Here is a 25,596-nt window from a genome sequence, read left to right as displayed (position 1 = left end):
ACGGTTCAATTCAATTCAATTCAATTTTATTTACAGTGCCAAATCATAACAAAAGTTATCTTAGGACACTTTACAGAGTAGGTATAGAACACACTGACTTATTTAAGATTAACATAGACCCAACAATACCCCCGTAGAGTACGGTGGCAATGAAAACCTTCCCTTTAACAGGCAGGAGCGAACAGACTCAGCTCTATGGAGGACGGACATCTGTCTGCACTGGTTGGGGAGGAAGAAAAGGAGAGAGAAAGAGAGAAAAGGCAGAGATAGACACACTTCCAGTAACTATAATAATATCTACAGCAATGTGAACACGACCTATAGGCCACGGCAGCCAACACAGCAGAACCACAGAAACAAGCACAGCCAAGGCGACAGAGCATGAAAATGATAATAATTTTGGTGGCAAACATGATAAACGATGAGCAGCGGAAACAGCAGCTACGACACAGAGCATGCAATACGGAGCTCCAAATTACATCATTTTACATCATCAAATAAGCCATCAAGAACGTTTTTACCTTGTATGAATAAACGGAGAAATCCAGGAGAGTGACAGTGATTAGCTCGGGGCAGTACGGTGAAGGTATTAAAACGTCTTTTTTAACCACTAATTTTGCTCAAAATGACACCAGCATGAGAAGAGTCCCTACACAGAAAACAAAGCACCAATGGGCTCCTTCCTTTTGGACTGACTTTGGTAAACCACTTGAATGGACTTTACTACGAGAGGAGCTGGTACAGGGGCCAGTAGGTAAGTCTTTAAAACACTCTTTTAATAAACTCTGGGTTCAATAATTACGTTGTTGTGCTTTGAATTCTGTGTAGGACTAGAGGTTTGGTGTTATTTTGAGCAGTATTAGTGGTTAAAAAAGACGTTTTATTGCCTTCACCGAACTGCCCCTAGCTAATCAGTGTTAGCTACGTCACAGTTAAGGACTCTACCGGGGTTCTCCATTTATCGTTCATACACGAAAAAACTGTCTCGAGGGCTTATTTGATGTATGTAAGTGCCCAAAAAGACCCTGGGATGATTTTGTCCCGCGATTACACTTTGCAGCTGTCCTTACAGTACGCACTGTTGCACGCAGTATGCATATAACTGTCACCTTGAACGTTGAACCTCTTGCTCATTCTGCAAAAAGGATTGAGGGTCAGTATAACCAGAAAAGCACGCTGAAAAATCTGACCAGCTGCAGCAGAACATCCTGGTATTTTTGGCATACTGCGTTTGACATATTGGGACATACTTAATCTTTACTGGCAGACTAAATAGTATTGGACACGGTTGGTTTTTCTGAGAGAGTGAGGGCCCATGAGTTTCATTTTTAATGCAGTATTAATCATATGAAATACAAAGTCAGCAGAAATATCCAGGGTCACCTCTGTCCTCTCTCAGTCAAGCTCCACATCTCAGTCTATAACCGCACAGAGGCTCATTTAATCAGTTAGGACTCAAAACAGCAGAGCAACTATCCAAGAATCACTCAGCCAGTCATTAATATGATATTTAAATCACCACAGACACTCGTTTTTAAATAAGATGATATGCAAAATGGGAACGAGAGACCATGAGGGAGAATGTTATTAATACATTAAGTCTGGGCCATAATCTAGTGTGATCATTTATTTATTGAGATATATAATTAAGATAATAGTCCCACTCAGTTTTTTCAGAAAGTCTGAATATTTTGAGGGAATATCATTTGAAGATTGCTGTTTTGTTTTTACGTTCCACACTGTGTGCGTGAATTTCACCTCATTTTGCACTAAAGTTCTTGATAAAATGAGAAAATACTACTATTTTAGTTACATTTTTTTAATTTTAAAGTAGTATAAGGTTATTTGGGTTATTTCATATAAACTATGAACACATAGGAAACATGCAATATCGTGATACGTGTTGTTATCCAGATATGAAATGAATTTTATGTGGTTAGAAGATGGTTGTCCAGCCCTGTAATGCAGATATTTGTTAAAGGCAGGGAGAGACTTTAAAACTGTTGTGTTGAGTTTTCATAATAATTTGCTTAACATTGTGCTCTACTATCACTTTGCATACGCATCGGAAAAGTGTATAGGGAACGATAGAGACACACACCTTTTAATGACCTTTCCTAATCTTTTATATTTTCTTCGGTAAATTACACTGTAATCTCTGTAACTTTAACAATATTTTACATGTTTTATGTGTTTTTTTTAGTAAATTACACTGTAATTTCTGTAAATGTAACAATCTTTTATATGTTTTAAATGACCTTTTATGTGTTTTAAATCTTTTATATTTTCTTCGGTAAATTACACTGTAACTTACTTAACTTTAACAATATTTTACATGTTTTATGTGTTTTTTTTAGTAAATTACACTGTAACTTCTGTAACTTTAACAATATTTTACAGGTTTTTATGTGTTTTTTTAGTATATTACACTGTAACTTCTGTAACTTTAACAATATTTTACAGGTTTTTATGTGTTTTTTTTAGTAAATTACACTGTAACTTCTGTAACTTTAACAATATTTTACAGGTTTTTATGTGTTTTTTTAGTATATTACACTGTAACTTACTTAACTTTAACAATATTTTACATGTTTTATGTGTTTTTTGTAGTAAGTTACACTGTAGCTTCTGTAACTAACAATATTTTACATGTTTTAAATGAACTTTTATGTGTTTTTCCCCAATGCTTTTGTTTTATGTAAAGCACTTTGAATTACATTGTTGTTGAATTGTGCTATACAACTAAACTTGCTTTTCCCCCTCTATAGTAATAATGCATCACTATTTGCATCGGTGGAGAGTTTCTAAGTACTGCACTTAAGTACTGTACGTATCACTGATATGCTCCCACTACATAAGCCTTCTAGATCACTAAGATCCTCTGAGACCAATCTGTTAGTGGTTCGCAGAGTAAACTCAAATCAAGAGAAAGCATCTTTCAGTCATTATGCAACAAACAGCTGGAATAAACTTCCTGAAGATGTGAGACTTTCACCCACTCTGACCACTTTTAAAACTAGCTTTCTGCTAAATCTTTGCGCTTTTAACGTCCGCACTGTTTTTATTATTGTCTATGTTTTTATTCTCTTTGTCTTTCTGTAATGCATTTGAATTCATGACATGTTGTGCTGTGAAGCACTTTGAGTCTGCCTTGTGTATGAAAAGTGCTATACAAATAAAGCTGCCTTGCCTTGCCTTAAGTATAAATATGAGATACTTGTACATTAATTGAGTAATTCCATTTTATGCTACTTTATACTTTTACTTAAACTTAAAATATTATCAACAAATCAAATATTTTGTTATAGATTAAACCACACAGCAGTATCTAAAGTAAATACAAATAAACCCCACCTTTATCAGCTGCAACATTACAGAGATATTTACATGAATCTATCAATAATCATAATCTAATAATATATTATTCTAAAATGGGCCAACCTGCACAGTGAGAAGTTTAACTTTGTGCACTTTCAGTACATGTTGATGGTAATATTTAAGTACATTTTTGAATGCAGGACTTTTATTTGTAACACACACAAATATATTGTTCTGAAATGGGCCATTCGGCACAATGAGAACTTTAACTTTGTGCACTTTAAGTACACTTTGATGGTAATATTTGTTTTATTCTTAACAAAGTATTTCTACAGTGTGATATTACAACTTTGACTGTGTTTTTGCTGTGTGTGACTATTTGTATGCTGCATTTCTCTCGTTTATTGTGTGATCCAACTGTCTCCAGACTGTACCTGTTTGTGTTGGAGGGTAAAAGAGGGAGCAGAGCGAATTAATGGACTGTTTCACCGGGTCACATTTTCCACATCCAGCCCTCCTGCGGTAAATAGAGCTAAAGGAAATGCACCTGTCATGGAAAATGTGCAGAGGGAGAGGCGCTCCCGGCTGCTGCAAACTTTCCTTATCTTCCGGTAGTCGCGTCTCCTCCAGCCACCAAAGTCAACAGCTTTCGGAGAAGGGAGGCAAGACGAAGGGGGAGACGGAGTGGGGGAAGGCAGGAGTATGGTCGTGTTCGCCGAACACAGTGAGTAAACTCGTGAAAACACGGACATTTATCTTAAAAAAACGCGTGTGTGCGTCTTGTGTTTGTTGTGTTTTCTGTCAGGAATATCTTCGCTGTCGCCCGTAGCGACGCGAGCCTGGTAGCGGCGGTTAAATCGACTTTTTTGTAACGACAGGTGTGTGTCGTTTAATTTAATTACCTTGACTCTATTTTGTAGTGTTTGTCTTCTTTATCCACGTAGTAAAATAAGCGAATTGTTCCCTACAAATGTTCCGCCTTCACAGTCTTATTAAAGCGAGCACCGTAGACTAACGTTAGCATTCATTTAACGTTAATTTCAGTTGGTAACGTAACGTACGTCAACGTCCGACCGTTGGAGACGCGGCTCATCTTGGAAACGGCAATTTCGAAAAACAGAAACAAAAACAAAACGCACTTGCTTTGCTGTTACGTGTCTGTTAAATCATGTTAATGTCATTCACAGTTTTAAGACAACATGCTATGCTGCTACACGTTTTCGTCTCTACCTTTGTTTTAAATGAATTCCCTGTTTAATACCCTCTTTTTTTAGTGCATTTAAAGTATTATTCCAGTGTTATCTCGCTTGCGTCACTTCCTTAGAGGTTAAGTTTCCCCTAAACAGGTTTCCTTGCAGGTATTGAACTTGTGATACTAGACTAGAAGAGGTAGTTTGCTACAGGCATTCAAACAATGAGGAAACTAAGGAGGTTTCAGGTTTTTTCAAAGCAGTTTTGAGTTGAAGCTTTTCCCTTTGATTAGTGAGCTGCTTAACAGGCCCAGTTTCCCCTTTACTTTATTTCCCTTTGATGCATTTCAAATGGAGCGTAAAGTTTCAGATGGGAACATGGAAAATGACAAGCCTGATGTTGGGATTAAACTAATTGTTGAGCTGCTGAACTCCACCCGGCTCTCTGTATCCTTAGGGTGGGAACCTGACATGGCAGCCAAGTTCATGTTGTCTTTGCCCGTCCCACTCAAAACAACCTTTCCCCCTTGGCAGAGGCTCTCTTCAGTCGTCTAGCATCCTGGTTCCTCTGAGTCATTTATCATCTCTACGTTCTGCCGTGAGATTGCTCCGAAACTCTAGACGAAGTCCTGTCGTTGCGTTAAATGGAAAAAATGCCAGAGTGTTGGCTGTGTAGATTCCCACGGACCTTCACTTTGAGGGATGGACATAAGGTTTTCCAAACACTGCAACTCTTGTATTTCAAAACTGTTATCAAAAAGCTGCAATACTGACTGAGGCTTCACTGCACGACAGACAGAAATGCCATTCAGTCGCTTTGTTTCATTCAGTCGTTTGTTTACGACCACAGCAGTCATCATCGTAAGTCACTGAGTTTACGGCTTAGTTTGCCTGCAAAGACAAACTGGATGCTCTAAAGTCCACAGTGCTGCACACCCCTCAAGGCTTTTTTCATGATGCTAAATCTGTCACTTTTTTCAAATACAGGTTTTGTCAGTGTTGGATCCAGCTTTTGCTGCAGTAACACAGTGGAGAGTTAATTCCTGACGTTTTGTCTTCAGGAGATCTTCTCGATGCGACTGAGCTGAGCTGAGCCGAGCCAGTGAACCTGTGCTCAGGCGTTCATGGTCCAAAGGCACGATGCCCGAGGCTGCCGACATGATCAACCTGGGCTTCCTGTCTGACTCTGAGCGGGAGCTGATCCTGGAGGTGCTGCAACGGGACGAGGAGCTGAGACAGGCTGAAGAGCAGCGCGTGAGGTGAGAAGAGAGCACTTCCTCTTAACTGTACTAAATGGGTGACTTGCTTATTTAGTTTTCCCTACTTATCATTGATAAAGGTAACAAAAGATGCAAGCTATTGCTAATCAATTAAACTGAAGGAATGGTCTGAATCAGAGAGAAAAATTCAAGTGAACAAAAATGCATCAATAAATGCCTCGAGAACTTTCTCTCCGCTTATTGGTCGGATGTGTCTGGAGCGGGAGAATGAAAGTTAATACGGGAAGAACGTCCTGTTTAGTGCATATTTCACTGAGAGAAACGTTGCTAGGAAATTATCTAGCTAGCTGCTAATTCTGCTACACGACCTGCTACAGTTTGCGTGCTCTTACGCATCCCAGAATGCAAAGCACGGCTCAGAGAACATTCCCACCACAAACGACCCGCTCCAGAGTTCATTTGGGTCCGGAGCTGCGCTAAAAGACGTCCCAAATGTCAGATACTGTTATCATACCTGCCCAAACAGATCGCACAAAGGGGGAAACCACCAGTCCAATTTAAACAGACTACAACATGGCGGGCTCCGTGGAAGAGGACCCGCTCCCTATGTAGATATGAAAGGCTCATTCTAAGCTAACGAAAACGACACAATCTCAGTTTCGGGTGATTACGCTTGAAAAACTAAATTATACCAGTTGATACCCCTAAATCCTACACAGTGGTACTTTAAGTATATACAGGGTTCGCACAGGTGCTAGAAATCCTTGAAAATGCTTGAATTTTAATGTTTTTAAGGTTTTGAAAAGTGCTTGAAAATTCTTCATTTCTTTCAAAACAAGTAGCTTTAAAGTAAAAATAAAAGAAGTCCGAGCCTAAAATGAAAAACGTGGAATAATCATTTTCACTATGTATGTATGTAGGTATGTATATGTAGAAATTTGTTATTTTATCAGCTGTAAGGTGCTGGAAAATCTTGAAACTGGACCTTGAAAGTGCTTGAATATGACCTTTTGAAAAGGTGTACGAACCCTGTACATACTTACTTACTGTAAGTGGTTTGTGTGTTTTTAAAAATGATTTAGTATATGCTTTGACTTTTTTTAACATAACATTTTTTTAACTTAATAATGTGTTATTATGTAAATCTCACACCGTGCCGTACCCATATCCGTAGCAGGTCTCCATTGTGAGCAGCCTCTGGCATGTTAGATCAAGGTAGTGACGTGGGTTTAATACCTATATGTCTTGTTGTTGGTACGGCCGGTTATTTAACCTATTTTGAATTAAAAGTTCATAAACGTAGTGAGATTTTCATCTGGTTTACTTGTTCATGATAACGATCTTGTATATGTGTAAATTATTCTAATTTTCCTATTTCTTATGAAGACATTCTTGTAGAGCTGCTCATATTAAGACAACATTACACACTGCACTGAAAAAAGGGGAAACGTGTTTATTTCCTCAAACTGAGGCAGTGGAAAGTATCAGTACTGATATCCAGGCATGTTATTGGTTACAGTATCAAAAAACTCAAACATTACCCAGCCCTAGTTGCTGGGTGCCAAAGACAAATTTACACTAGGGGCTACGTAGTGGACCACAAAGACACAGTAGATCTAATATCTAATCTTATTCTACAGGTTCTTATGTTGCAATGTGCGCTAGCTTGATTTAAGCCTGGGAGCTAATTCAGTATTGTCGTTTATCGATGGAATTGTATCGTAATGATATAAAACAGATATTATATTCTGTTTTCAAGAATCTGACAAAGTTAGTTTTTAAAGGAGTTGCTTTACATGTGTAAAGTTTGTCTGATGTAATGCACAACTGAGAACATCAGCCAGTAAACAGTTTAGGGCTGCAGCTAACGATTCATTTTTATCATCAAGTTATCTGAAACCTATTTTGTGTTTTGTTCTGTAACAGCGCCCCACGGCCCAAAGCGACATCTTCAAATTACACGTTTTGTTTGGTCCCAAGTCTAAAAACAAGACATCCATTTATTATTAAACAAGACTATGAAAAGCCGAAGCTTAAGAAAATTACTTCCACAATAAATCTTCATTTAATCGACTAGTTGTTTCAGCTATAAAACATAAGTGTCGTATATGTATATAATTGTAATACTGACCGTTGTGCACAGCACCAGTCCTCGATTTGGACATATTATACATCATGTAACACTCACACGTTATTGCATAAGGAAGGTGTACTCTGTATTTCTGTGCTCAATAAATCTGCCAAAGGACAACTTCTCTTCTTCTTTAATATTTCTGTGGTTGTGTCTCAGGAGTTTGAAGACAGAGTTGCAGGATGTGAAGAGGAAAGGGGCCAAACGTGGCAGTGGAAAATACAGCCAGCGTAGTTGTGGCAGATGTCTGGAGCCCCTGAGTCGACTGGCGCTTTTCTCCAGCCAGTGCAGGATTTGCAATCACGATGTGTGCAACAACTGCCGAACAGTACTCGACAAAGGATCCTGGTTGTGCAACGTGTGCGACAAAGAGTTGTAAGAGATTGTTTTCTTTCTACTCTCCTTTTAAAGATAATGTTGGTAACTTTTTATATGAAAAATATGTTGTTGTTTTTTTCATATTTGCTGAAACTGTCACTTTATCACGGATGTTTAGGGCCTGTTTTCACTAGGCAAGTGTGCACTCACTCTGTATTTAAATAAACACAAACATCATGTCCATTAACACCGAGATAACCTACATATTTTAACGACAGTAGTTTCAGTAGTTTTATGTAAATAATTATTACGGAAACGTGAGATGACTTATGAAAATTGCTGCCTACAGTTAGTCTGTTTCATAACTTTTCTCTCTCTTTGTGTGTTATGTTAAATATGTGTCAGACTTTGGTTACACAGATGACTAGTGTTGGTTTTGATCTGTTCCTGGGATTTCTGGCCATTTTAAAAAGGGTTTATGTGCATTTGAAAGCAGATACGGAGCAGAAATCCCTAGAAAGTCTGTATTTAGTCGTATTTGTGCTTGTATTTATAATCTTGAAGTTTGTATTATTGTAAACAATTATTTAAAAGGTGCAAACATCCCTCACAATTGCCAGCAGTAACGTGTGTTGCTGACTGTAATAGATTTATCTCTGAACACAATTTGTTGCAAAATGAATGAGTGTAGAGTATTCATTTTGGATTCTAGGGATCTGAAGAGGAGGACGGGGGACTGGTTCTACGATCAAAGGGTCAACCGTTTCTCCACGATGCCTGGACACGACCTAGTGCGAGTCTCCCTGAGAAAGAGACCTCAGCGTGAGTACAGGAAGAGGAAGTGGGTATCGACTGTTCAACCAGGAATGTAAACCGCTCTCAGCACTGGGTTAATGAAATGCCCGCAGTCACTGGAATGTGAACAATAGGAGGAGAGAAATGTTAAAAACTGCAGTAACATGAGAGCATGTGTTGGTGTTGGCGTGGTTTAACTTATGTGCTCTGTGTTATAGCAAACAAACGTGAGACGACGGGAGAATTGCTGTTGAGAAATACTGAAATAAACCAGGATCTTCCCGTTCCTCTGCCGCGAGTCAGGCAGAGAAACGTGATGATAGATAACAAAGGGTGCGTCGTTATTCCTCACATCAGCTTTTAGAAATGTAAAAGGTATCTCAGAGGTTAAGAACATCTGAATCTTGTCTTGTGTTTTCTTTTGCAGTCATTCACACGAGAATTCAGGATCAATTGCTTCAAGGGAATCGTTTGAAACAAAAGAGGAAGTTTGGTCAAAGTCAACACGCAGTGACACAGAGTCTGCAGAAAACAACAGTATAAACAGCAGTAAAGCAGACACTGAGTCTCTCCATGTGTCCCCTGAGCATCAAAGGTAAACTCACCCTAAATATACTGTAACTTCAAAGCAACATTTGAGGCAGGAGGTGAAGTGTTTGGCCCTCCTGCCCCAAAGCTGGTCAGTGTACTAGAGACTGCATTGCAATTCAAAATCTGTTACATAACAAGATAAATAAGTAATCCCAATACTTTTTTTTAAATCTACATTTGGAATTTGAATTTGCAATTCTAAATGTCATAGTTTACACTAAAATAAGTTACATATAAATTACACTAAACACTAAAATAAGACAAAAGTGTTACAGTGGAGACATAAAAAATAAAAAATGCATATTTTAAACTGCAGCAAAAAGGAAGCATTTTCTATGTAGTTTTCAATTAAACTTGACCTGTGGGGGGGAGACGTGTTTCTTGTGCACCTGAACTTTATAGTTTGTGATCTCTTAAAATAGACAAAACAAAATCAGTACGGCCAACTTCCTGAGGTTTAGATGCTGAGTCCTCAGAAGCGAAAAAGATCATGAACAGGACAGCACCTTTTGATTAAATGATTTACTCGTACATGGACGTTTCTGACACTCTGAGGAAGATCGTCTGCCTGAAACGTCAGTGCATGAACTGGGATGAGAGCGTAGACATGTAAACACTAGGTCACACACAAAAAAACGTTATTTTATATGTATTTGAATGTAAAAGGTTGTGGCTGTAATTTTATAAGGATTTGTTTCACCTCACAGGAGAGAGAACCGCTCAGTTCAGTCCAGCCCAGCAGGGTCCACTGTTTCCAGTCTGACCACTCCAGTCAAAGAAGATATCGTTAGCGTTGACAGCGTCAACTTGGAAGCTAACATTGTACGATTCTTTCAAGTGACATGATCATGTTTCTGTCTCAAATCATTTTATCTCCTCTCTGTGACTGTGACGGCCCATTTCTGTCACTACAGGCCCCGGAAGTAGAACCGGTCAGTGCGAGCCAAGAGATAGACGTTGACAGACTTTTCAAGAAGAGCGTCAAACGAGCCCCAAACCCTCCTGGTTAGCATCTCATGTGCAGTTCTCTTCTTCCAAAAATCAAATAAAAAACATTGCATGTGTCGCAGGTTAATTGCTGGTCTGTGTGTTTATAACAGAGTATGTATCGACACTGGACCTGCGTGACGGACAAGATGCGTCAAAGACCTCAATGGGCCACAGGAGCCGTTCTGTACCAGGACTAGACGTACAGGTAAGAACCTCACTCTCCATACTCTGATATACTGTTTTGTCATGAAACTGATTTATTTGTGTCTGGGAACTATGTGACACCTCATAAGCCAAACTTCTTTTTTTTTTTTTTTTTACAAATCTGTGATTATGCGGTAAAGACAGGATTGATGTTTTAACTGTGTTCTTGTTTCTATATTTGTTGCACAAATCTTAAAAAGAGGCAATTCAAGACAAACATAAGTATATGATGTATGCATATAGCAGTATGCCTGAAACTTGCTTTAGGGAAATGTGATGCTGAGAAATGCCAATAAAAGAATTAAAAAAATTAAATAAATTGTTAGTGTGTAAAGTTTAACAAAGTCTTTCAAAATGTTTCATTAACTGAAATGCTTGAAAGTACACTTTTCTTGTTTTTATAGTTAAACATTTTCCATTCTGAGAGTCACAAATAAGGAAACCTTAGTGTTGGGACACAAAACCAATCCTTCTATTTCTTTTTTTGTGTTATTGTCATTTTTCAGCGCCCTCAACAAGACTTATACTGTTTATATGTACTTCAGGTAGATCTTTGAAACCCATCCTCTAAAGCGTGACATTTACAGTTTCAGATAGTTGAACTTTTCAAATGCTATTTAAATCGACTGTAACAACACAAGCTGTATTATTGCTGGCAACACAAATCTAATGAGGGTTAAAATGCGTTTCTAATGAGCCTTCTAAATGTTATGTTACCACAGGAGGATGGAGAGGAGGACGAAGATATCGACACTTTGGTTAGCTTTCATAAAAGGACAATGGCTTCAAGCTCCTACAGTCTGCACAGCTCAAGGGTAAAGTATTGACATTTCTCCCAGCTGGCATTAGTCCTCTAAAGGCTCATTGAAGAGTCGCTCATTATGTCTCTCAGAACGGAAACCGATGTTAGATAATCTGAATGAACATCTCTAACCTCAGGATATCCTCCAGCAACTCAAGTTTACCAAAATGTTTCTCTAGCTACTAAAGCCTCAGGGGGAAGCAAAGCTGAGCAAGCATGACTTTCACTGTCACTCTGGATTTAGATAATAATAGAAAACGCTTTGCTAATTTGTTTGTCCCTTTTTGTTTCTTCTTTCTCCACGTTATTTCTAATCTATATCTGTTCAAACTGTGATCCGCAGCATTAGGCCTTTTGAGCACGCTGGTCCAAATACTATCTAAAAGTCAATATTTGGTATAAAAGAAACTTGGAACAAACACAGGGACTGTTGATTATCTATTGAGGTCAGGCGTATGTGTGTTTCTCCAGAGCACACTGGGCAGCCTGATGAGTATTTACAGTGAAGCAGGAGACTTTGACAGTGTGGAGGTGAGCGGAGACCTCATCTTCTCCATGAGCTACGACGAACACACCCAGAGCCTCCATGTCTTCATCAAGGAGTGCCATGGGCTGGCCTACGGTGATGCCTCGCGGCAGCTTTCCCACCCGTAAATATTGAAAACATACACTTTTAACAAGGGTAGCTGTAAACCCATTATGTGGAGCACAAACTTTGGCATTCAGAGTGCAGCTTGTGGCTCTGAACCACACATTTCTGTACTGCACACACCCCCTCAGTGATGTTAACACAGCTTTGATCAGTGTAGATAAGACGTTGCTGTGTTTACCAAAGTCTTGATAATCACATCCCAAAGGTGATTACTTGAGCTCCACAGGAAACTAAATGTCAACAGATATTTTTCAACAAATGCAGCAAAAGAACCAGTAGCCCTGTCCGGGGGAGGCAACACTGTTTGAAATATCTCTTTGTCTCTGTGTTTCAGTTATGTCAAATGTTATCTGCTTCCTGACAAATCTCGCCAGAGCAAAAGGAAGACCAGCATCAAAAGAAACGCAGTCAACCCTGTCTACAAAGAAACACTGAAGGTGATGGTTTATAACTGGCACTTCTAACTGTGCAGCAAATGTCAACCTTATCCTGTTGACTTAATGACACTCCCTGATTAGTGACCTTGCGCCATGCCTGCTGCAAATAATGACCACACCTACAGAGACTTTTAGGTTGATATTGACATTGCAGATTAGAATAGCTGTTGTCAAATATTGATGTTGGTCCAATGTAGAGTCAGTTTGAGTACAGTGACAAATTAAACAGCTGAAAGAGAAGCAGCTGGGTGAATCAATTTGTACAGAATGACGACTGTAGGAGGAAGGAGGTGATTATTAAGAAGATTTTAGATGCAGCCCCAATTAAGATCTTAATTAATCTTCTGCTTTACTCTATGTTCCATGATTTATTTAAACCTCCCTCAGCACCAGATCTTTACATTTATGTAAGGTTTCAGTATTGAGACATGCCTTTGATCCTTTCGGTCTTCCCCTCCTCATCTCACACTACCAGTACTCTATCAGCCGCTCTCAGCTGTTCACCCGCTCCATGTCGATATCAGTCTGGCATTATGGTCGCTTCAGCCGCAACGCCTTCCTTGGAGAGGTGGAGATCCCTCTGGACACCCGAGACCTCGACTCCCCGCACGAGGACCGCGTGGCTCTCATGGCGAAGGTAGATAAAAGGAACTTATCTCTGTTAAATCCCCTCCACTCAAGAATGTATTTTTTCTTCCGTCTATGTCCCCGCAAATGTCTGACATCGACTATACTGACTTATATCTGAGCAAGGCAAATGCACTTCTCTAAAATCTGAGAGTCAAACTCGTACAAGCTTTAGTTGGTACATCACTAATCCATAAACCAATCGCTGTCTAATATTTTAAACCCTATTTGGCGAGGGAACATCTTCGACACAACACCAGCAAAGAAGTCCGATAGTTCTTGTGCAGGACGGATTTGTTTGTTTTTGTTTATCCATTATGTACACACAATTATGTTAACACTTAAAGTCGCGGAGAACAATGTTTCTGTCTACATTCAGTGTTCCTCACACTGTTTATCCTTGTGGTCCAACAAACGTGTTGAAGGCATTTCCTTCCTCATACAACATTTGCTGGATTTCCATTTGCTTTTTTAAAAGTTTTGAAACCTGTGTTGTTTGCATTCATGTTTACTTACGTGCGGTCTTCGTCTTCCCTGTCTTTGACGTCACACTGTTGTGTTTCATAGTGCATTACCATGACCTGTAGACAGGTCAAAGATTGTGAAACCATTGGCAGAAATGTACCATTTTTAACAGAACTAATCAGTGCTGATCAGATGATGAAGATACTGGTTTCTGCCCAAAGGTCAAAGCAAATCAAAACAAGGTGAAGCTATTGATTGGCTGTTTGGTAGAGCCTGGCCTGTATGTCAATGCTCTCATAGATAACCTAGTGTCAGTGTTATGTATAAATATTAAGATATATATGATGTGTTCGGGGTCATTTAGAAAGCGAGAACATGTTTAGTCAAGCTGAAAACTCTCAACATTAAACAGGTATGCTATGTTTTATCAAAATTCAAAGGTTCAAATGAACATCTCTATGTTAAGTGTTCATTAGTTGGCACATTGTAAATTTGGTTTCCCATGCTCAAATATCAGCCTCAGCCGTTGTTTGTGTTGCTGTTGGTGGTTCTTGTTTGTACATATAATGTACTTTTCTTAAACAGTCAGCCTCTCCTGTGCCAGCTTCAGCTTTTGCTCAGTACAAAGGAGAGTTGGTGGTCTCCTTGAAGTATGTCACACCTAAAAAGCCAAGTGAGAAAATCAAAGGTAAGCCTATGGCCAGAAGCTCTGACTGTGTTTGGTACTGTGCCTTAATTATCTAAGAGCGCCTGTCTTCTTCTCCTCAGGCAAAAAGGCGGTGACCGATGCAGGGGGAGAACTGCACGTTCTGATTAAAGAGGCAAAGAATTTGATGCCATTGAAGCCAGGAGGCACCTCAGATAGCTTTGTAAAAGGGTCAGTGATTAACTCTCTAAATGACTGTTTATATATACAAGCATTTCTCTTTTCAAAACTTAACTCTGGGTTTGTGGTTCTGCAGGTACTTGTTACCAACTAAGGCAAAGACCACAAAGAGGAAGACTCCGATCGTGAAGAAGAACCTGAACCCCCACTATGACCACACATTTGTGTACAAGGACCTGGCTCTGGAGCAGCTGAAGGGGATTTCTCTGGAGCTGACCGTGTGGGACAGAGAGGCCATGTCGAGCAACGAATTCCTGGGAGGAGTGCGTCTCAGCTCTGGAGAAGGTAAAAGATAGAATTCAATAAATCTTTTTTTTCACCTGGCTTTCAGGACTTGCATGTGAGAATGAATCAGGTATTTCTACTTTTGTTACTTGGAGACAGTTTCTATTCTGTGAGATCTTGTTAGTCCTGTTTTTTCAGCTGTTTAAACGAGAGTAACATAGCGTAAATAGATTAATCCACATTTGTAAATGGCACCAAAGCTGTCGGGGTGAGCTGGCATTTAATTTAAGGAGTCAGATGTCTTTGATTCACCCAGGTTTTCAAGAGGTGGATTCTTTTGTGTGTTGCTTTGGCCTTAGTTCAATCTGAATTATACTGCTTCAACCTTTTTGTAGTAGTAATCGATTTGGATTGGGTTTTTATGTTGCACTCTAGATGTGGGCTTAACACTGGAGTGAAGGAGAATTTAATTAATCTTAGTGAAAAGGGAAAGTAATACCATATCTACCCTTTTCTACCTTAAATAGTTTTATTGTCAAAGCTTAACTGCCTTTGTGAGAGCGACACGCTTAATTTAAGATTACTGCTGAAGCTCCTACAAGGCTTCACTGTGAGGAAAATGAATTTGCCATCATTAATAGTAAAAAATACTCTGCACTCATTTTACATTCAGGATAACATTCGTGTAATCTTCTGTCCTGCAGGCACAGGAAAAAGCGGAAAAGAGGACGTGAACATGGACTCAGTTGGAGAGGAAGTCAGTCTGTGGGAGAAGATGATGCAGTACCCCGACTCGTGGGCAGAGGGCACTCTTCCACTGCGCTCCACTATGATGAAGGGCAAATAAGGGCGACGCACAGGCCCGGACCCTCGAAAAGAATCCAGAGACGGAAATGAAAAGCTGCAGGGTCTAAGACAAGCATGAGATTATTGTATTTTGAAAGCTTGTCAGACCAGAAGCGTGTCTACTGAAGTGAACCAACACACATCTGCTCACACCTGCCTCCCTGCATGGGGTTCATCTTTAGCACCGACTGCTGACTGGTGTCACAGCTGAAAACGTGCCAAACTCCGGATTTATTTTAAGAACATTGTCAGGCTGTATATATATTATTGCAATCCAAATTCATGCACAACACTTAGCAGAGAACGACTGTTGTAATGTGTCACCGTTTCCTTGATAATTGTGCACAGACACTGATGCGTGGGAAGACAAGTCATTATGAAACTGTATACAAAATTCTTTGGTGTTGCGTGCGACAAATGTAAAAATTATATATTTATATAAGTTGCATAAAAATCATTATTTGAAATTATTAAATTTGTCTATTTGCAGATATAAATGCAGATTTTTAACCTTTAACAGTGTGATCAGAGCCGTGTTTACCTCGAGGTTGCCATGAATATTCTGCTTACCCAATAAAAAATTGACTAAACCCAAAGACATGCCTGATCGTCCATACCAGCTGGATTTAAAAATAATCTGTCGAGTGTTCCTCAGGAGTCTTTTGTCGAAGTGGTTGTTGGATTTAGTTCTCATTTCAGGTCAGATCAGAGGCTCCTTGACAAAAATACTAATCCACATCGTTCATCCAACCTAATTTTATGTATATCTGTTTCAAAATGTATTTCTTTTCTTCACTACTGCGTTTTACTCAAGCTGGTCTGTATTTTCTGGCCTGGTGCCTTCAGATGATTATTCCAGAGAGAAAACCGTGCTCGCACTTCAGTGTTGTTTAGGGGAGGAACTGCCTTCTTCTCCTCTTTTCCCCTCCTAATGTCCCTCTGGACCTGGTTTCTGGTTGTTTGTCCTTCCTCATCTTGTGTTTAGTAATACTGATGAGCTTATCGCTGTGGCAACCCGAGAGGTTTTATTGAATTAGTCACAGAAGTCCCTGTGGAGCTCCAGCCTCTCTCGCTCCTCTTCATCGAGCACAAAGCTGTCGATGTAAGAGAACAGCTCATCCGACGCCATCGGGGTGATGAAGCGCTCCCGGTCCAGCCCGAGCTCGTCCAGCAGCAACATGCTGAAGTAGGATCTGGAGATTCTGAACACTTGTCTACAGAGAGACACAAATTCAATCATTAAAGGAACAATCCACCATCTCGTACTTTAATATCATTTAAACTGCTGTAATCGATATTTTTATAACAAGGGATTAAGGAGGTGCTTGAACACATGATTATCATCTGCCTGCAGTTTCCCTCAGCTCTACAGAGCTTTATAAAGTCTTTCACCTCCATGTTTTTTGGTTGGTTACTTACTATTTTAGTTTTAGTTCAGGCAGCTGTTTTCAGCAAAAACTCTCAGATTAACCCACAATATGTCACCTGCTCAGGACGATCAGCAGACGGACAAAGTTAGCGTCTAACTGGTGAACATAGTGGAGCATTTGGCAGCTAAAGAACCAAATATTCCCCTCAGAGGTCGGGTGGAGACCAAAACAGAGAAAAATGTGAACATTGGACGTACATTCATCAGGTGAAAACAAACATGACAGCAAATCATTGATGATGTGGCTCCTCACAAGTAAGGACTTTGGGAAATCAGTGGCAATACCCAGCCCCAGGACCAGTAGCGGATTAAGGTAGGCCCCTAAACAACTGTTTGTCTGGGCCCCTCACATTAATAATCATGCTTTATCAGAAAAAACGGCTAAAACAGAGGAAAATCCTTTGAATTTGGGAGTTTTCTTCAGTAGATCATGGTCCTGTAGTTCTTTCAGTCGTGCTTTTCTAGCATTTTGTCGCTTAACTGTCAAAACTGACCTGATGAACCCGGCCACATGGTTTGTGGCAGGTGATTGGGTAAATGTGTCCCATGTCTATCCAATCATTGACTTTTTTTTAAACGTTTCTAAGGGCCCCAATAGGAGGCAAATTTTGTTTTACCCCAGTGTAGTAAATTAAAAGAAAAAGAAAATAGTCTGGCCAATCCAGGGTCCCTACACACCTGGGGCCCCAGCCTGTGCATTAATCCGCCTCTGCCTAGGACATAATCATGATTCAAAATCAATGTGTATTATGTGATACTTATCGCATCATGATGTTGTAGGCAACACACAGTTACTTTATCCATTAATAACATTAGAACATGCATGAGTGCAGCTGTAATCTTATCTTTGTGATGCTCTCTTGTTTACATTTACGGTGATATCCTTTTGACAATAAGCCCTGAAGATCCCTGTTCAGATGTAAACACTTCTTCTTCTGCCCTAGTGATGACTTTTCCCAGAGTGCTTTGCACCACACTCAAAGAATGTGCCTCAGTGTGCTGCCCTCACTCAGCTGTGGGAGTTGTGTGTCAGTGGAGAGACTAAAGATATTTTCCAGTCTGGAAAAAGTGAGCAGCAGCGCCCCTTACTCAAATTACACAGTTGGTGGAAAAAAATCTATATCGTTGCCTCTTCTAAGATAAACTAGTCCCTACATGCTCATGCCTGGTGCAAACTGATGAGTGCAACAGCCAGTGTTTACTGGAAGTTCTGTCAGTCTTGTCAAAACCCCATTACTGCTACCCTGGAATTATTATTATGTTGCTATTTTTAACTGTGTTAATCCTTCAAGTGGGTTTTTCCCCACAGAGGACCCCTTTTTATTAGGAAGCTCCTGACATTAATATAGAGTGAGGAGAAACAACTGTTAATGTGAATATATGAAGTCATTTCAGGATACACACACACACACACACAGAAAGAACCATGAAACTGCTGAATAACTAAGTGATGAAGTATCTCACTATTACCTCAAACCCTCGATGACTTCAGAGTTGAGCAGACTTTCTTTAATGCGCCCCGTCTCACGAGGGGGGGAGCCCAGGAGCTCGATGACGGTAACATGCCGCAGGTCTAATCCACAGTCTGATTTCTGGTTGGAACAGGGAAAACTGATTTTGAGTTTTTTATTTATTTATTTAAACTTCCTTAGAAACACCAGCGGCAAAAACATTCCCTCACTTGTATCATGATGTTCTGCAGCTGGTAGTCTGGGTCGGATATGTTGGGCGCAGACAGGATCAGCAGCCTCCTCTTTTCATAAAACTGATCCAGGAGAGCGCCGACTGTCTTTACATCTGATTTAATCTCCATGGCTACAAACACACAAAGTCACAATTGCATCCTGCATTACAACTTCTCACACATGTATACGATTATGTTTATGCTGCAAATTCATCAGCACGAGTGCAACCTTCGCGCAGACTCACGAACACACTCGGCAGGGTTTCCTCCCCAGCTACGGTTGAACTGGCAGACACGACTGGAGACGCCCTTTCGCTCATATCCTCCGTCACAGTGGTATTCACACGTTGCACCATAGTTATTCCTATCCGAGGAGCAGGTGATGTAGCCGTGCAGAGGGGGAGGTAGATCTGGACATCTTCTCACTTGAGGGACAACACAGTGTTTACTATTTTATTACATTGGTGAGGCCTGAAATGCAGTATCTTTAGTATAGATAATCTTTCACAGTATGCATAGCACCTCAACATGCATTATAATGAAAAAAACATTTTAAAGATTTAAAACTCTTTACGATATGGGACTTTTAAGGTAAAGTGTAGTATCTAAACTCATTTCACAAATCCACTTACCCTCAACGCGTACAATAAACTTGCAGGCTGCTCTGTTCCTGGCTTGATCGTACACTTTGTATCGGATGATGCTCACTCCCTCTTTAAATTCGGTGCCTGGCTCCGGGCCGACTAATATCAAACTGCAGAGAGACAAGGACGGTGAAGGCAGGGTGTTTAAAGACATTTTCAGGTGAAATGTAAAGGGAAATGAAGGGAAGGAGCGACATACTCGAGTGATTTATCAGCGGTATCTGTAGCAGTGGGGCGTTCCCAGGTCACCGTAGCAGTGAGTTTTCCAGGCTCTGCGACCTTGAGTCTGGACGGAGGACACTTGATCTTTGGAGGATCAGTATCTGAAATAAACAATTGGAAAATTACAACAATATTGTAGATTTTGCAGGAAGGAAATGAATGTAACTGAAGCAGCCACACAGAGCAGAAGATGAAGACTGGAGGACAGCGGGCCACAGCTCTGGATTCAGTCCAAAGAACAGAGGAGCAGGAAATACGCTTGTTGTGACTGAGACACTGGAAACGCTGGCTTGTGAGAGAAGAATGAAAAACCACACAGCAACAGAGACGGCCTGAGTTTAGGTCCATGTTATGGCAGTAAATTAAACCTCTGGTTTGACAGTTCAACAAAGACTTTTGGCTTTAAACTGTTATTATTTTTTGTCTTTTTTAGGGAGGGCAGGGGGTGTTTAGGAGGAGATAGCAGTTCAACAGTGGAGGCCACATAGAAGTGGTGTACTGTACATCATCTGATCGCTGGGAACCTGAAGATTAATTTGAGACGCAGCTCAGCACTCAGTGTCAAGTTCTTCTAGCCATAAATCATAAACAAACATTGTGTTTTGTTTAGGTTTCCTTCTAGTTTTATGGCGGGTTGCGACCCTTTTCTTATATTGGTGCATACATAAAAAGCCATCCAAATTGCTTTACATTATTTAATTTATTTAATTTAATTATTTTTTAATTCACTAAATCCTATTAAATAATCATGTTTAGGTTTTGAGGAAGTTTATGAAGTGCATTCACATGCTTTATTTTGTTTCATATGTGCAGAAATTGTCGGGTCCATAGCATTTGTTAAATTTAACCACTTCTGCAACCCTTCAGAATTGATAAAAATGGTCATAAATTCCTCCAAAATACCACATTAATACACTCAGAACTTGAGAAACACCATATTTATATATAGATATAGATATATCTTTTGTACAATATGTTGATACTTCTTTTGTATAAACTGTGCATGGGCTTTAAATGATTTTACCTGTTTGGTGGGTACAAACTTAGCAGCATATGTTGCCAATTAGTTGAATTTAAAGTTCCTAAGGTTCAGGTTAACTGTATGGATGATGCTTTTTGCCTGTTTTTCAAAGGTCATCCCAAGGTACTTAAAGTCTGAGATTTTTTGACGGACATTGTTCCTCCTGATTGCAAAGAACATTCATGTTGTCTTGCTAATATTTAAAGTTAGACAGGACTGAGTGAGCCAGTCAGAGATACTAGACATTGCTGCTCATCTGCTTCTTTGTCTTGGCATGCACATAAGTTATGGTGTTGTCCGCATACATTTGAGTCATTACATCAGGGCATACAGTAGGAAGGTCGTTAACATATAAGATAAAAAGGGGGCCCAGAATAGATCCCTGGGGCACACCTGAGGAGCAGTCAGTGATTCATGAGGCTGTGTCACAACAGGTCATGTTACACAGGGAGGTATAGCTATTATACTGAGCCTGCTACACACTCTGTCAAGGAAAAAAGGAGTCTGGTTAACTTTACATCGATCTGCAAGACTTTGATGTACCTTCACAATTTGGCTGTACTCCGCTCCATGAGGCCCCGCGCTGACAGGTGCGTGAGTGTTCCCCCTCGATGCGATAGCCGGGGTTGCAGATAAACTGACACCTAGAGTCCACCATGAAGCCATTGGTGCAGGTGTATCTGCCGTATGGAATGAGGGGCAGCACATGGCAACGCATCCCTGAAGCAACATCACCAAACACAGCATGTTGAGTGTAAGGGTCGAAACAATCACAGTATCAATATCTTAAAGGACGAGGCTGCTGATATTCTATATTTTCCCGTGTAAAACCAAAACCAACAACGTGTTAGTCCATCTCTTGATACTTTCTGGCCCATTCACGCCTACTGAACATCTTAAAAAAAACGGGTCATGAATAAATAATTCTGTTTTCAAAAGAAGGCTACATAACTTTTTTAAAAGAGCTGGACACTGTAAGTTTTAACAAATGACACTCAAACACGAGTTAATCTTTAGTTGGGGACTTTTTTCATCATTATCATGGCTTAGATTTATATAGCGTCTTTCTCAGTATTCAAGGCGCTTTACAGAGTCCAGGTTCCATTCATTCACACAGACATACATGGTGGTGGTAAACTACGTAGTAGTCACAGCTGCCCTGGGGCAGACTGACGGAAGCGTGGCTGCTAATCAGCGCCTACAGCCCCTCCGACCACCTCCTCAAACATACAGCAGTCATACACATTCACACGAGGCAAGGTGGGTGAAGTGTCTTGCCCAACAACACAACGACCATGACACAAGTTTTTTTCAGCAGCGGATTAATACATATTGTGTGCACTGTTAATATTTTACAGCAGCAGGAAGGTGTGCCCATGTTTATTGTGACCAAGGAAGATGTAAACTAGTGTAATGGTGTGTTTTAAGAAAAAAGTAGAATATCACTAGATTCATCGTCATATGGGAATTGACAACATCCACATACTGCGGCAGTAAGCTGTCCCAGACCAGCGTCGGTTGGGGAGGCACTGAATTGAGCTCTTCCCCAGCAGTCGGTATCCTCGGTCACAGCTCATCTCACAGCGGGTGCCCAACGTGCTCCTGTGGGCCCCGCCTCGAGGGGAGTGGCAGGTCACCTCTCCATTGGTGAGACCCGGAGAATGACACCAGTGCGGGTCTGCGTTTGATTGATTTATTGAAACATATAAAATAATACCAAACACATGAAAGTTACAGAATAGAACAAATTATCAAGGGACAACAGATCAAAGAAAGCACATGCATTCACACTACTGTATCTCAGACATAAAGGTTTTAAATCGATTAAACTTTTACACTTAAGTTTAAAAAGTAAGCAAAACTCAAAAACTGTGTGAAGCTCTGATGGTAGACAGCAGGGCACCTAAGTATTATCTGCTATTGGTGATGGTGCGGGCAACAGACATGCCGTACCCAAAGATTTTCTGTGCAAACGATGTTCAAGACAATCAAAATATGAAGGGTAAATGTAATCTGAGACTTATTTGATATTATAACTCTGACAAATAATAGGAATGCAAGCAAAGTTGATGTTTTTAGAATGAAATTACTATCAACGGATTCATTTTTTAAATCATATACAAATCAAATGTATCTATCATCTTAACACAAAAACATATAGTCATGATTGCTTCTTATACTTATAAGAAGGCAAAATTGCAGGCAGCAGTGCTGTATACGCTCTGATATTACTGTCATATCATGTTTTTCCATACGCACCTTTGTAGTCTAGTTGAGGAGTGTTGTCTTCTTCTACAAAGTCATTGTAACTGTCGTATACTGTGGTCCCAGAACCGGCTAAAAAAACAAAAAAGTCGGACATAAACATTGAACAAACCTTGTGTGTGATTCTCTTCACAATCTCTTTTGTTCCCAAAACTTTACTTTAACACAAACGCAATAACATTCCAGTCCATACACACCTGGATTTGCAATCAGTGATGCTAACGGGAACTCCAGAGGGTAAAAAAACATGGATGTTTTACAAATGTTATGCAGATTATGTTGTTTTCTTGAAGGAGACAAAAATTAACGTAGATATTAGGGCAGAGAAAGTATGTTAGACTTTATATCATAGTGTTTTCTGGCCTTTGGACAATAACTTGCATCACAAATTAGGACATAGGTTTAGGTTTTCATAGTAACTTGGAGATTGTTCCTCTTTCTTTATGTAATAAGCAGAAGTGTGTGTGTCCTGTGTGGCCTTCGTTTTAAATTGTGCCTTTCTGCACAGTAAATCCTTTTCACTGTGGATCCCCCTCCCTCAGCAGTTGTGGTTCAGACACACTATCCCTTTTGAAATCCCCAAAATGACTCCATGTTTAGAGCTGAGTGCCAAACTTTCCAGTCCGTCAACCTCCACCCCCGTCTCAAGGCAGTCCACGGGCTGCTTCCTTTGCTTCGGCTCAACATCCTGTTCTCTGGCCCTCCGCCAAACAAAGTTCACTTTAACACAGTTTCTAATTATGAAAAATAAAAATGCATCACACTCAACTTCCCCTTCTCTGGAGGAGCTGCTTCAGATTGTTCCAGTGTTGTGCAGATTAATCCTATCGTCAGCGTTTTTTCCTCATAATGAGCCCGATGTTCCACTTCCCCAGACTAATATTTCTCAAGTCCCCCTCGCAGAGAATTAGTCACAGAGGAAATAAACAAGCTAAGCTCATCTGTCCGATGGTCTACGCTGCAGGGCTCAAGAACAGACATTACTTCAGGTGACATGCACCATCATGCATTTGCCAATTAAGTCGGTGTTTTAATCACATGAACTGCAGGGATAAAAGGCGACTAAGCACATTAACCTAAGGGCCGTAGAATTGATGTACTCGTTCTTTACTTGACCATTTTAAGCTACTTTGTACAATTGGACACATGTGCCAATGGTTCTTTCAATAATCCATCCATGGTTTTGTTATAATGTCCCACAGCCTAAGCTGACATCTTCATATGCCTGGTTTTGTCCGACTGACAGTTCAAAATGGTCCAAAGACATTCAGTTTACTGTTGTGGATGACCAAGAAAAGAAGCAAAAGTTTGGCAATCTTTGCTTGAACAAATGACTGTTGAGTAATTGCATTTATCTGAGACATTTCTCTCTTTTCATATGGTTTCATTTAAACAACTGCTGAAGGCCCAAATAGGTAATGATACAATAACAAAAGGGCCAGAAAGACAGACATAATAACTGCAAAGAGAGAGAAAATGGCTGCAGAGAGACACAAAATGGGCACAGACACTATATAAAAGGAAATGACCACAAACAGACACAAAATGACCACAAAGACACACAAAATGACCACAAAGACACACAAAATGACCACAAAGACACACAAAATGACCACAAATCTGCAGTGAGATGTGAGGCTGAAGCATCACAAAGTCGTGCTCCTGGGTAGGAAAGATGGTGTGGCCGTTGACACGTCTGTGTGTCAGGGGCCCATGTCTCACAGTCCTCCCATGCCTGTGAAGCAGTATTGTACGTAAAAGTGTAGAATGCCAGGACACTGACACACATCACAGTACGGAGACATGCTCGCTGCAGGCAGAGTCCATGCAGCAGGGATGAGTCACACCAGATATGTGTGTGTGTGTGTGTGTGGGTAGTTTAACAAACATACACGGCTTCATTTATCCCTGACAGAGGTGAGCATCCTTTAAATCCCTCTGCATTATCATCATAGCCTCTGCGTGGATCTCAGGCCACACTATTATCTGTGCAGGCTTAAACGAAGGCTTTCACACACTGGGCCCAGAGGGGGACTCCTCAGTAATTAACAGGCTGTGATTGGAGACGAGCTGTAATTAAACTGCCTGGTCAGCAGAGCAGAGGGGCTCCTGAAGAGGGAAGCAGCTCAACTACGAGCTTCATTTGAGTCCATTTCCACTGTGTTCTGCTGCTCCTGGAGGGAGCTGTGGGCTGCATTTGCATTCAAAACATGCCTCAAAAATGCAGCACATCTGCATCTAATACAGCTGTTAGAACTGTTGAGATGTGCTGCGGGGAAGGGGTTTTAACGTTTGATTGAATGTACAAAATAATCATGACGCTTGATGATGAAGAATAACAAAAAGAAATTAGTTTGGACTCACCTGAGAAGTATAAAATGAACAAAGCAACAAAGCGGCTGAGGAGCATGTCAGAAACACAAAGATGGCACTGCAGAGTCCAACCGGAATATACAGAAAGTTATAATCCAGAGAAGGGTGGATCTTGGGATTGCAAACGACTTTTGAAAAGAAAAAAGTTTAGTTGATCATCCCCGCTGAGAACAAGGAGCGCTCCCGTCACTCCAGAGTCTGCGCAGCTTTTGAAAAAGGATCCTTCTGCTTCACCCTAAAGGTCAAACACCACCTGGTGGC

General features: G+C 40.4%; 2 protein-coding genes across 3 annotated transcripts; one reads left to right on the top strand and one right to left on the bottom strand.

Moving 5' to 3' along the window:
* The first annotated feature begins 3,937 nt into the window (after positions 1–3,937).
* sytl4 (synaptotagmin-like 4) lies at positions 3,938–15,771 on the top strand. The gene is made up of 17 exons (XM_083914784.1): positions 3,938–4,042; positions 5,570–5,767; positions 8,019–8,234; positions 8,890–8,999; positions 9,191–9,305; positions 9,400–9,567; positions 10,271–10,385; positions 10,478–10,568; positions 10,664–10,758; positions 11,480–11,572; positions 12,031–12,209; positions 12,546–12,648; positions 13,124–13,285; positions 14,326–14,428; positions 14,509–14,617; positions 14,703–14,911; positions 15,556–15,771. The coding sequence occupies exons 2-17, from the start codon at positions 5,649–5,651 to the stop codon at positions 15,696–15,698; spliced, it is 2,130 nt and encodes a 709-aa protein (XP_083770910.1). The 5' UTR covers positions 3,938–4,042; positions 5,570–5,648; the 3' UTR covers positions 15,699–15,771.
* A 139-nt stretch (positions 15,772–15,910) lies between these two features.
* Positions 15,911–25,531, bottom strand: srpx2 (sushi-repeat containing protein X-linked 2). Of its 2 annotated transcripts, none has more exons than XM_083914786.1 (10): positions 25,327–25,531; positions 22,957–23,034; positions 22,184–22,375; positions 21,241–21,417; positions 19,654–19,777; positions 19,443–19,564; positions 19,056–19,235; positions 18,808–18,941; positions 18,597–18,718; positions 15,911–16,911 (listed from the first exon to the last, which is right to left on the bottom strand). In XM_083914786.1, exons 1-10 carry the CDS (start codon positions 25,370–25,372, stop codon positions 16,731–16,733), a joined length of 1,356 nt encoding a protein of 451 aa, XP_083770912.1. In that variant the 5' UTR covers positions 25,373–25,531; the 3' UTR covers positions 15,911–16,730. The 2 variants fall into 2 exon arrangements, with proteins under 2 accessions (XP_083770912.1, XP_083770911.1); XM_083914785.1 differs by lacking the exon at positions 25,327–25,531 and adding an exon at positions 23,160–23,383.
* Between the last annotated feature and the right edge of the window lie 65 nt (positions 25,532–25,596).

The sequence above is a fragment of the Echiichthys vipera genome, assembly GCF_963691815.1.
Source record: "Echiichthys vipera genome assembly, chromosome: 6".
In the NCBI taxonomy this organism is placed as follows: Eukaryota; Metazoa; Chordata; class Actinopteri; order Perciformes; family Trachinidae; genus Echiichthys; species Echiichthys vipera.
The sequence above is the reverse complement of the archived record's forward strand: the minus strand, read 5'-3'. Positions and strand labels throughout refer to the sequence as shown.